The sequence below is a fragment of the Styela clava genome, chromosome 6, assembly GCF_964204865.1.
Source record: "Styela clava chromosome 6, kaStyClav1.hap1.2, whole genome shotgun sequence".
NCBI classification, from domain to species: domain Eukaryota; kingdom Metazoa; phylum Chordata; class Ascidiacea; order Stolidobranchia; family Styelidae; genus Styela; species Styela clava.
The window spans coordinates 11,469,252-11,481,721 of record NC_135255.1 but is presented as its reverse complement, the minus strand read 5'-3'; the positions used below and the strand labels follow the sequence as shown (position 1 = coordinate 11,481,721).

Below are 12,470 nucleotides of genomic sequence, written 5' to 3'. Positions count from 1 at the left end.
GTTTGCTTGCATAATGGCCCATCGACGTCGCAAGAAATGCGGAAACGACCTTCTATCTAGATTCAAGACTACATATAAAAGTCCAGGATGGCATATCTGATTTGCGAAGAAAACATGCTATGGGATCAAACTCTTTTTCAACAGCATAATTTGGAGTGAAACAACCCTAGAGTACACAGATTTGAAATTAAAAATATAATCGTAATTGTCTTGGAAAACAATTTCATCTGTAACTAGTAGAAAAGCAGAAAAGGATTGCTTTGTTAATTCAACGCTTTTTGTCCCAACAAAAACAGAAAAACATGAAACAGAATAACAATTAAAAAAAAACGATACTTAAATCAATTTTCTGTATAAAAAAGTAAATTTTTCAATACTAGTCTAAAATTTATTTGAAGAAAATATGTGATCCGTCAAAAAACAAACTGCATATTTTTTAGGAAAATTATTATCCAGACAAAATTTAAATGCGTCAATTGTTTAAAAAATGCAATCCACAAATTATCTTTGAAGTACGCAAACATATACATATTCTAAGTTTCGACAGACTTTACCAATAGCAATCTCAAATCTTTTCAGGTTCTTACTTAAATGTAGGTTTAATATCCATTGTTATAAAATGATAGTAGTTAATTCACATTTGCAAGTTTTTCAAATATACAAACCCTTTGAATGTGAATATGTGAATATCTTTTATTTTTTATTTTTTCAAACGGATAATCGCTATTTTTACTGTCTTATAAATTTTTGGTAAATAATTTTCCAACGAAATTTTATTTATTCACCGTTGAGATTGCGTCTTTCTTTAGGAATGTGTGAATAGTAAATATTATCTCGGTAATTATGATTCCGGTAGGTAATCGCAGACAACAGAAACATCTTCGCCGTGATTACAATTATTCAAGCCCCAACCAATATGTTGACAATGAGTGAGGTCGCTTTCTTTTCCAGTGCATTGGACGTCATCGAGCCATATATTCCCACTTCCTCTTCCAAAACGCGCACCATCATAATATCTTGAAGCGTTTCCGAAACCGAGCATGTGACAGACAACGTTTGATTCTTCTTGTCCCCAATGATCATCACAGATCGTCCCCCATTTACCGGTGTGAAAAACTTCAACACGACCAGAGCGATAAGAGTTGTTTCCCATCAAACGTACGGTTACTAAATATAATCATTTATTTGATTATATTTGTCAGCAACATAGAATTAGACGATTAATGTTAGTAAGGTATATCTTTAAATGTTTTCTCAAGCAATCACCAATGTATATTTAAATATGTTAAGTAAATTTTAAAAACATGAATATCTCACCTAAACGATCTATCTGATGCTTCGTGGCATGGATAGAAACATTTATGGAAGAAACCATTTCTTGCAGCGAAGAAATATCTAGAAAAGAATGTTCGTACAAATAATTTCAAATAAATGATGGAACATATAGACGAGATCAGCATTCCGTATGACAACAATAGAGGTATACAATTTGAAATTTGGGCGCATCGTCATCAGGAAAACCAGGAATTAATTGTATATTCAACAAGATTGTTTGGAATTATTATGGAGAGCTAACGCGTATGGAGATTGCTATGCGCGGTATAGCACACACACATAAAGATGAACGAACAATGTGCATCAAAAGAAGACAACGATTGTTGGACACGAAATGGACGGTTCCATTACATTTGAACCCACGTACATTTGAACCCATGACAATTGCACCTGTATGCTATTGCACCTATGGAATTTTTTTTTTGTTTCACGGATAGTTAAACCCATACTAACCCTAACCCATGGGTTTTAGCACCCGCATATAGATTGAACCCGTGGATATAAGCACGGGTTCAAATGTACGGTCACCGAAGTGGACATATAGGTCGTTTTGTTATTCTTCTTATTATTATTACCTTATAAAAAAAATTGCTTTTATCATTCACTAATGAACCAATTTGAAACTTTCAGGGGTTGTTAATTGTAGTTTTCGCTAAAAGGCTGTTACTTTTAGTTGTTCCTAAATTTTCTGTGAGATCTGATATTTTGTTTAAGACAGGGGTGTCATGCGGCCCCAGAGAACTTCCTATGCGGCCCTCGAACGCTTAACAATAACTGTAATATTTTGTAAGTATTTTTTATCTAATTGATTATTCACACACGAAAAGGACAATTTACAGAAAGTAATTGTAATGTTTTGTAAGTATTTTTTATCTAATTGATTATTCACACACAAAAAGGACAATTTACAGAAAGTAGTTTTGAAAAATTAATTTTTTTGTTTTCAATTTGACCCAATTATGGATACACTTCAAGCTGGCAAAGAATAATTGAAAAAAAAAACACTTCAGGAACTAAATGAAACGCAATGTACACGAAGAAATTGGCATTTTCGAAAAAAGGGGGTTGCAAGGGGCGTCAAGTAGAAGCGACGTGATTGTGACTGAATAAGGCGATTTATGGACCTTTCCCCGACCTTTGACCCCCGTAAATTTCTTCCTTTACTTAACCATGCTTATTTAAAGAGTGGTTTTGCGAGTTGGCGCCTGTAAAATGGGGTATTTTGCTTCAAACCATTATTCTGATTCATAGCATTCAACAATCTGTTTTGTAAAAGTACCGATGAAGAATTTTAGCCTAGTCTATTGCAGCTATTTCTACACTAATTTTTTATTACTGCATTTAAACTGAAACTCCTAAGAAGACAAAGTGATCATTGAATTATTTGATTTACATTTAAATATCCGAAACAGAACTAAAAATTAACAAATAGATTTCAGAAACGCGAAAACGAGGTAATGTTTACGACGACGCCTGAAAATCAGTCTGCGCGAGAAAGTGTCTGAGCGGATGCGAAAACACGTCACTCTTTGCATGTCCCGAAGTAAACAAGGATGTCGATGCTTGGGGAAACATCCATTCAGTCCGCAATTTCTATTTGATGCCCTTATTCCTGGCAAATCCTGACATATTCAGTTTCGATTTCTAAAAACATTCTGTATCACACATAGCAATTTTTAGAACATCAGTTCTCTTAGAAACTCGCGTTTTGCGGCCTCCGGCCAGACCACCTGTTGCTGTCAAACTTGGCAATTACAAATTTCGGTGATCCGAAAGTATTTGTATTAAGATGACGCGCAACCTGAACCGTAACCTGACACACATACTATCTTCAGGTTGTGCGACATTTCGTATACACCTAAATTTCAGAACACCCTCCCCTTGGAAATTCCTGGTTACACCCCTGCTCGTTAATGAGAGTTGATGCTGTGAAATCAATTCAGCCCGATATTAGTAAGCTGGTGGCACAAAAGAGATGCCAAACGTCAGGACATATATAATAAAAAAAAACACGGGGGTTTATTCGTTAGTATTTTAGGGGTATATATTTAGATTTTTATTATGTATTATTCTTTTATCAAATTAAAAAATGTTTTGGATAGTTGTAAAAAAAACTTTGATTTTTGTAAAAATGAATTTGCAATAATAAGTGAAATACCAAGAAATTATTATGTAAATGCCATTTGAAATTTCGAAAAATATCAACGTTATTCGGCTATTTAATTGCATCACAATATATGTCACAAACTACACATATCTGAAAATGTGCTATTAAGTATACATTATCAAAATATATCAAAAGCTGTTTGCGGCCCTTTGCACAATTCCCAAAATGCAATGCGGCCCTTGTAAATCCCACGAGTTTGACACCCCTGGTTTGAGACATCGTGACAGCTAGTAGCGGTAGTCTACTGTGACAAATTAACGCGTCAGACTAATAACCGAATGGCGAAAGTCATTTTTGGCGATTTTGAGTGCTTTATAAAATAGGTATTTATGTAATCTGCGCACCTGTCTGTTAACTCAAGTTTTATTTTAAGAATTCCGAAACCCATAAAAATAGAGATTCTGTATGACATGCACATTTGTTTTGTCATAATGAATTATCATTGTTACAGCAGGTCTATTGTGACGTCACAAAGGCAAAAACATCGGCGAAGTACTTTCAAGTTTTTGCATTACAGATTCTAGCATAGCGCTTATAAATTTGGATTTATACTACATTATAGGAAGGCGTGCATTTGTGATGTCCACTGCCCGGGTTCAATTCACCTTGGTTTGCTTTTATAGTGGGTGCATTGCTGTTTTATTCTTTATTACTTATCGATTTTAATCGGTAAGTACATCCATCTATGAAAAAAAAAGAAAATTTGAACAAACCTTCATGATTGCTCATCACTTTGGTCGCAAGATTCTCAATTTTCACTTTCAATTCTATACCTTCAAATAAAAAATAAAGCTCGTTTTCAAAAAATATGGGCGTTTTTTTATTAATTTGAAAATGGAATCACTATCTAGATTCTAGAATAAAACTTAAAAAAGATATACACGCATATTAATAATTTTGGCAAATGCTAAATGAAAATGACAATGAAGACAATACAAATCGAAGTTTCGAATCCCATACAGTTGAAAAATCGATTTCCAATATCAGTCAATTCGAGTCGCTGCTCTTTCGAGTCACAAGTCGAGTCCGTGTCATGGAAGATTTCACAAAAAAATGGAATTGTTTTAGTCACTGCTGTTACAGGTCAGTGAATTCAAATGTTTTATCAAAGCAATAATATTCGAATTATTAAATCGCAAGTTATCACTTTATTTTGCCGTCTCAATGACTCACTCAAAATTATCTTCGAGTCTTAGATCAAGTCTGTCTGGTAGTTAGAATATTTCAAATTCGAGTCAATTCATTTTGTTTAGATGGCGCTAGGCACTTCGAGTTCAAACCATCGGGAGAAAATGGCATTGGTTCAACTCGAGCGAGTCAATGAATCAAGTCCTCACGTCACTATCGTTTGTGAAAAGTTCATGACAATATGCATGAATCGCATTTCCTCTTTTGACCCTTTTTCTCTTAGAAGGTCGTGGCCAAGCTATGAGTGACATTGAAATCGTTATGACATTTTCCTATTCTTTTCTAATTGACCAAACCTTCATGATTGTGCATCACTCTGGTCGTAAGATTCTCAATTTTCACTTCCAATTCTATAAATTAAAATGATAAATAAAATCCGTTTTTATATTAATATCCCAAACCAAATGTAGCATTTAGGACGACTATTGAAAACAATATACCGCATCACAATATTTCTTTTCACTAGATGTTAATTAAAGTAACGTTACAATAGTATACAAATCTATACGGCTAAATACGAAGTTGTTCGAAGACAATCAGTAAGTTTGAACTGAAGGGTACTTACCTTCCATTAGTTTTTGGATTCTATTATTATTCTGAAAGAAAGACAAATAAAGAGATTAGATGCCAACACGCATATATATATATACTCATTGTCTGAGATTGCTCCGTAAGTCAAATGTAGTCTAAAACCACAAATGTATTTGTACGAAAGAGATCATTAAGTATTTACCTGAACAGCGAAAAACATTCCACATGCTGCTAGTCCAAAAGTTAATATGAGAGCTGTAGTTATGGCAATGTTGTAGCAAATGATTTTTCGGTTTTTTCTTTTCGAATTTTTCTTGCAAGCATCATCTATAAAAAGTTCATCATATAGTTTAGATGACAGTTATCTGGTATCATATAATGATTTGAATGGTCACTTGACCCCTAATTCAAGTTTTATTTTGTAAACTTTATTCTATAGCATTTATAATGAGACACTAACATACTTTAACTAACAAATATATTCTGTTGAAATATTTGCGCCAGCGACGATTCCACGAGCAATTTGATAGTTGAAGAAAATAGCTATTTATATTAACGAGTAAGAGCTAATACTGTGATGATAGCCTGTCAGCTACCTTGTCTTGTGGTTCCAGATGATGCGGTGTGATTTCCACAATCCTCATAAAAATTTTCGTTTGTCTCCTCTGGTGGTTCGACGTTACCGTACATTTGAGACATATTATCTTACTTGCATATGAGACCTATTATCTCACTTTCATTAAAGCTTCAAGAAAAATTGCGACTGAATAAAATCTCGATCAAACTGTATTGAAACTTGAACAGCACTTGATAGGAATTTCGGAAAACGTGAATCAGATTCATTTGAATTCCATCAAGAAGTGCTAAATGCGTGAAAAAACATGCGTTTGGACATTCTCAATTTGCAACCTTGTCTCTTTTCATCCGACAATAGATCACAACGTTGGAAACGAAATAGTGTCGGTTTCGCTGTGGCAAACTATTTTATTGTGATTCCAAATGACCGAAAGGTTGGAATTGATTTCCGGCTATGACTAATCCTCACAATCGACTGCAAGACTTGTTACTATAACGGAGAGTCGAGTTGCGGCAATTGTAATTTTACACCAAACTTCACTAACAGTCATATGAGTAATTTTTTTGCATAAGCAATACTTTTAACACGACGTGGCTCGGAACAAGATTTGAAACCCAATGTTTGCTTGCATAATGGCCCATCGACGTCGCGAGAAATGCGGAAACGATCTTCTCTCTAGATTCAAGACTACACATAACAGTCCTGGATAGCATATCTGATTTGCGAAGAAAAAATGCTATGGGATCAAACTCTTTTTCAACAGCATAATTTGGAGTAAAACAACTCTAGAGTACACAGATTTGAAATTAAAAATATAATCGTAATTGTCTTGGAAAACAATTTCATCTGTAACTAGTAGAAAAGCAGAAAAGGATTGCTTTGTTAATTCAACGCTTTTTGTCCCAACAATAACAGAAGAACATGAAACAGAATAACAATTAAAAAAAAACGATGCTTTATTCAATTTCCTGTATGACACAGTAAATTTTTTAATACTAGTCTAAAATTTATTTGAAGAAAATATGTGATCCGTCGAAAAACAACTGCATATTTTTTAGGAAAATAATTATTCAGACAAAATTGAAATATGTCAATCGTTTGAAAAATGCAACCCACAAATTATCTTTGAAGAACGCAAACATATACATATTCTAAGTTTGGACAGACTTTACCAATAGCATTCTCAAATCTTTTCAAGTTCTTACTTAAATGTATGTCTAATATTCATTGTTATAAAATGATAGTAGTTTATTCACATTTGCAAGTTTTTCAAATTTACAAACCGTTTGAATGTGAATATTGAATGATCTTTTATTTTTTCAAACGGATTATCGCTATTTTTACCGTCTTATAAATTTTTGTTAAATAATTTTCCAACGAAATTTTATTTATTCACTCGTCATAGTAGTTTCGTTAAGATTGCGTCTTTCTTTAGGAATGTGTGAATAGAAAATATTATCTCGGTTATGATTCCGGTAGGTAATCGCAGACAACGGAAACATCTTCGCCGTGATTACAATTATCCGAGCCCCAACCATTATGTTGACAATGAGTGATGTCGCTTTCATTTCCAGTGCATTGGACGTCATCGAGCCATATATTCCCACTTCCTCTTCCAAAACGCGCACGATCATAATATCTTGAAGCGTTTCCGAAACCGAGCATGTGACAGACAACGTTTGATTCTTCTTGTCCCCAATGATCATCACAGATCGTCCCCCATTTACCGGTGTGAAAAACTTCAACACGACCAGAGCGATAAGAGTTGTTTCCCATCAAACGTACGGTTACTAAATATAATAATATATTTGATTATATTTGTCAGCAACATAGAATTAGACGATTAATGTTAGTAAGGTATATCTTTGAATGTTTTCTCAAGCAATCACCAAGGTATATTTAAATATGTTAAGAAAACTTCAAAAACATGAATATCTCACCTAAGAGATTTTGTATGACATGCACATTTGTTTTGTCATAATGAATCATCGGTGTTACCGCAGGTCTATTGTGACGTCACAAAGGCAAAAAACCCTCGGCGAAGTACTTTCAAGTTTTTGTATCTCAGATTCTAGCATAGCGCTTATAAATTTGAATTTATACTACAGTATAGGAAGGCGTGCATTTGTGATATCCACTGCCCGGGTTCAATTCACCTTGGTTTGCTTTTATATTGGGCGCATTGCTGTTTTATTCTTTATTACTTATCGATTTTAATCGGTAAGTATGTTGATAGTTATTTTTCTGTCTGTCTGTTAGATGAACGTGATATCTCACGAAAGCGAGATTGAATTTGCTCAAGATTTTGCGTGAGCATTCATCATACGTCGGACCCGAAGCCTATTGATTTCGGATAAATTAGGTCGCATAATTAGCGAGTAAATAAATAATTAGTGATGGGACACAAAGCGTCACTATGGAGTAAAAGCGCTGTTTTGGGGGATCCCCTAACTTTCGATCGATAAGTCTTCGGTCTCTGACCGATATTCTCGTTGTTCAGTTGAGACTCTGTGATCATGCTAACTATGTGTTCAAGAGTTTATAATTAGTAACTAAAATAAAATGCCATCTCGTGCATTTCCTCGGAATCTAATATTGCAAACATGGCCATTTTAATCGTAATCTTTTTACGTTTGCATACTAGACTAGTTGTGCATGAGTATAAACGCATTTTGCGAGTCGGATAACATATATATATATATTTACAATCGTGAAAGAACGTTGTGCATCACGAACGAATACATAAGCAATTTTCGTATTGAACTATCAACTACCTCATTGACTAAAATGGCTAAAGATTGAATAAAATAAAATAAAGTACATTCATCTATAAAAAAAGAAAATTTGAACAAACCTTCATGATTGCTCATCACTTTGGTCGCAAGATTCTCAATTTTCACTTTCAATTCTATACCTTCAAATAAAAAATAAAGCTCGTTTTTATATTGATATCTCAAAAAATATACAGCATTTGTAACCAATAAAAAATATGCATTCTAATTTATTCATATTTGACGGGAACATCACAAAAGTAAAAGAATTGTTTCTAAATAATGTCTTATATATTATTTTAAAAAAGTATGAAAACCAAATAAGCCTACTTCTATTGAAGTGTCATATTGAGACACCAATCACTTGATCGAATGGATAAAAATTAGATAATTCCTATTACACGAACCTTCATGATTGATGCGGATCAATTTAGAGTCAGTATCAATATTTCCCATGCGATCTCCCATTGTTACCATTTTCATCTCCAATTCTGTAAGTCCAAATAAAGAATACGGGCGTTTTTTATTATTTTGAAAATGGAATCACTATCTAGATTCGAGAATAAAACTTAAAAAAGATATACACGCTTATTATTAATTTTGGCAAATGCTCAATGCAAATGACAATAAAGACAATACAAATCGAGGTTTCGAATCCCATACAGTTGAAAAATCGATTTCCAATATCAATCAATTCGAGCCGCTGCTCCTTCGAGTCACAAGTCGAGTCCGTGTCATGGAAGATTTCACAAAAAAATGGAATCGTTTTAGTCACTGCTGTTACAGGCCAGTGAATTCAAATTTTTTATCAAAGCAATAATAATCGAATTATTAAATCGCAAGTTATCACTTTATTTTGCCATCTCAATGACTCACTCAAAATTATCTTTGATTCTTAGATCAAGTCTGTCTGGTAGCTAGAATATTTCAAATTCGAGTCAATTCATTTTGTTTAGATGGCGCTAGGCACTCGAGTTCAAACCATCGGGAGAAGATGGCATTGGTTCAACTCATGCGAGTCAATGAATCAAGTCCTCACGTCACTAACGTTTGTGAAAAGTTTATGACAATATGCATGAATCGCATTTCCTCTTTCGACCCTTTTTCTCTTCGAAGGTCGTGGCCAAGCTATGAGCGACATTGAAATCGTTATGACATTTTCCTATTCTTTTCTAATTGAACAAACCTTTATGATTGTGCATCACTCTGGTCGTAAGATTCTCAATTTTCACTTCCAATTCTATAAATTAAAATGATAAATAAAATCCTTTTTTATATTAATATCATAAACCAAATGTAGCATTTAGGACAACTATTGAAAACAATATACCGCATTACAATATTTCTTTTCACTAGATGTTAATTAAAGTAACGTTACAATAGTATACAAATATATACGGCTAAATACAAAGAAGACAATCAGTAAGTTTGAACTGAAGGGTACTTACCTTCCATCAGTTTTGGGATTCTATTATTATTCTGAAAGAAAGCCAAATAAAGAGATTAGATGTCAACACGCATATATATATATATATACTCATTGTCTGAGATTGCTCAGTCAGTCAAATGTAGTCTAAAACCACAAATGTATTTGTACGAAAGAGATCATTAAGTATTTACCTGAACAGCGAAAAACATTCCACATGCTGCTAGTCCAAAAGTTAAGATGAGAGCTGTAGTTATGGCAATGTTGTAGCAAATGATTTTTCGTTTTTTTCTTTCTGAATTTTTCTTACAAGCATCATCTATAAAAAGTTTATCATTAGTTTAAGGGACAGTTATCTGGTTTCAAAATATAATGCTTTGTATGGCCACTAGACCCCTAATTAAAGCTTTACTTTATAAACTTTATTGTACAGCATCAAAAGTTTGAATGACAGTTTGTGGTATCAACTCATAATTTGTAGGTTGGTCAGTTTACCACCAAATGGAGCAATATTTTGTGAACTTTATTGTATAATGCTGATAATGAGACACTAACATACTCTTATCTAACAAGTATACAATGTTGGAATATTTGGTGGTACAAATGGTACTTTCACAATCAATTTGGCATTGGAAGAAAAGCGTTATATGTATTAGACGCGCAATAGATAGATAGGTATTCCAGTGGTTTGTCTGCTACCTTGTCTTGTGGGTCCAAATGAGCCGGTGGGATGTATATACTCCTCATACACGTTTTCGTTTGTCTCCTCTGGTTGTACGACGTTACCGTACATTTGAGACATGTTATTTCACCTTCATTGAAGCTCCAACAAAAAGTACGAATGAATGAAAACTATGACCAAACCATATTAAATCCAAAACAATTGTGAGTCATATTCATTTGGATTGAAGTTGGAAATATAAAAGGGAAAATGCGCAAAAATATTTTTGCATATTTCAATTTGCAACCGTGTGGGTTTTCATCTAACAATACATTATAGCGTTGAAAGGAAATAATGTCGGTTTCGTTGTGAGTATTTCACTGTGATCAGAAGGTCATGTGATTGGTCCGGAGATCATGAAATTCTTTCAACTATGACTAATCCTTACAATCAACTGCGAGACTCTTTATATATTTATTCAACGTATTAATGTTAATCTTGTTTTTCCAGAATCAGAAAAACTTAGTAATGATTTTTGTTTTGTTTAATGGATAATTCTGATTCAGATTCTGCTTCTAGGCGCATCGCGGTGCCACGGTAGCCTACTATAAGTTTCCTCACAGTTCATCTTATTACATTATACTCCTATAACAAGGTTTGTAATGTAATCTACTAGAGTCCATACTAGCTAACTGCTTGAAGGGTAAAATACACTAAATCATTTCTTCATTCTCTAAATTGTTCATTGAAATCATGGAAACGATGTTAGCAGTGCTTGCGCTGCTTACGTGTTGTTGAAATATATATAGTGGAGTGTGGAAAATATTAGGACAAAAACATTGTTGTGATCATCAGTGGCCGAGCTCGATCACGCGCGGCGCATAGTGTTATGATGCTTGAACACGTCAAATATGATTCACTTGAAGTACGCAGGAAATATTTAAAAATTTAAATGGAAATTCCCTCATGAAGCAAATGAACTTTTTACATTTAGCTCAGCAGTCCGAATGTATGAAAAATTTCAAATAAAAATTTTCCATATATCAATTGGGATTTTTGCACTTAGCTCAGCTCAAATGTTCATGAAATTAGGTTCACATAAGCAATACAAAGTGTCCTGCACAACAATTTTCTTCTCGCATAATGGCCCATAGGCCTACCCATTTTATTTGCGAACCTGAGCAACTTATCCAAAAGTCTGCATATTCTATTCTTATCAACTTCTCTTCGAAAACTTTTTCTGCATTAAATCATTTGGACTACATATAAAATTCCAAAAAATTGTGGTATTTATGTAAAGAAATTTTTTTGTCGGAATCAGTTGACATGCAGGTTCAATTAAAAAAAATTAATAATTAAGTCAAAGATGTCGGTAATGACCCACAATCATGTGTATGCATGATTATTTATAGCAGTGGTTGCATACCTTTTATATCTCGTAGCCCTCTACCGGAGGCTTTTAGCACTCATGACCCCCTGTTTATAATTCCAAAAGTATTTATAGTGTTACTTTGATTGGTAGATTCCAAATCCCGTTTCTTTCAAATATTCCATGCTCAGCAAAAGGAAAATGCCCTGTGAAATAACCTTATCAATCAATGAAACTAGATAGCGAGCGGAGACCGCCGACTTATTGATCTGCGTTTTCGATTCCTTTTCTCTGACTCAATAGAGACACCGCGTGTCCCATCACTAATTAATTAATAACTCACTAATTATACAACATTATTCATACAAAATCGATAGGCTTTTGGTCCAATATATGATGAATAGACATGCTAAATTTGGAGCAGATTCAACCTCGCTTTCGTGAG

The 12,470-nt window shown here is 33.8% G+C and overlaps 1 protein-coding gene across 1 annotated transcript in view; it reads right to left on the bottom strand.

Annotated features, from left to right (window-relative positions):
* LOC120331336 (scavenger receptor cysteine-rich type 1 protein M130-like) overlaps window positions 1-12,470 on the bottom strand; it is a 45,867-nt gene that overhangs the window by 23,078 nt on the left and 10,319 nt on the right. The window contains exons 8-19 of the mRNA XM_078113837.1: window positions 10,190-10,314; window positions 10,018-10,048; window positions 9,756-9,809; window positions 8,977-9,060; window positions 8,653-8,712; window positions 7,265-7,588; window positions 5,424-5,548; window positions 5,256-5,286; window positions 4,987-5,040; window positions 4,216-4,275; window positions 1,318-1,395; window positions 857-1,167 (exon numbers count right to left, since the gene is read on the bottom strand). Coding sequence (XP_077969963.1) covers window positions 857-1,167; window positions 1,318-1,395; window positions 4,216-4,275; window positions 4,987-5,040; window positions 5,256-5,286; window positions 5,424-5,548; window positions 7,265-7,588; window positions 8,653-8,712; window positions 8,977-9,060; window positions 9,756-9,809; window positions 10,018-10,048; window positions 10,190-10,314 — 1,337 coding nt within the window. The remainder of the gene's footprint in view (window positions 1-856; window positions 1,168-1,317; window positions 1,396-4,215; window positions 4,276-4,986; window positions 5,041-5,255; window positions 5,287-5,423; window positions 5,549-7,264; window positions 7,589-8,652; window positions 8,713-8,976; window positions 9,061-9,755; window positions 9,810-10,017; window positions 10,049-10,189; window positions 10,315-12,470) is intronic.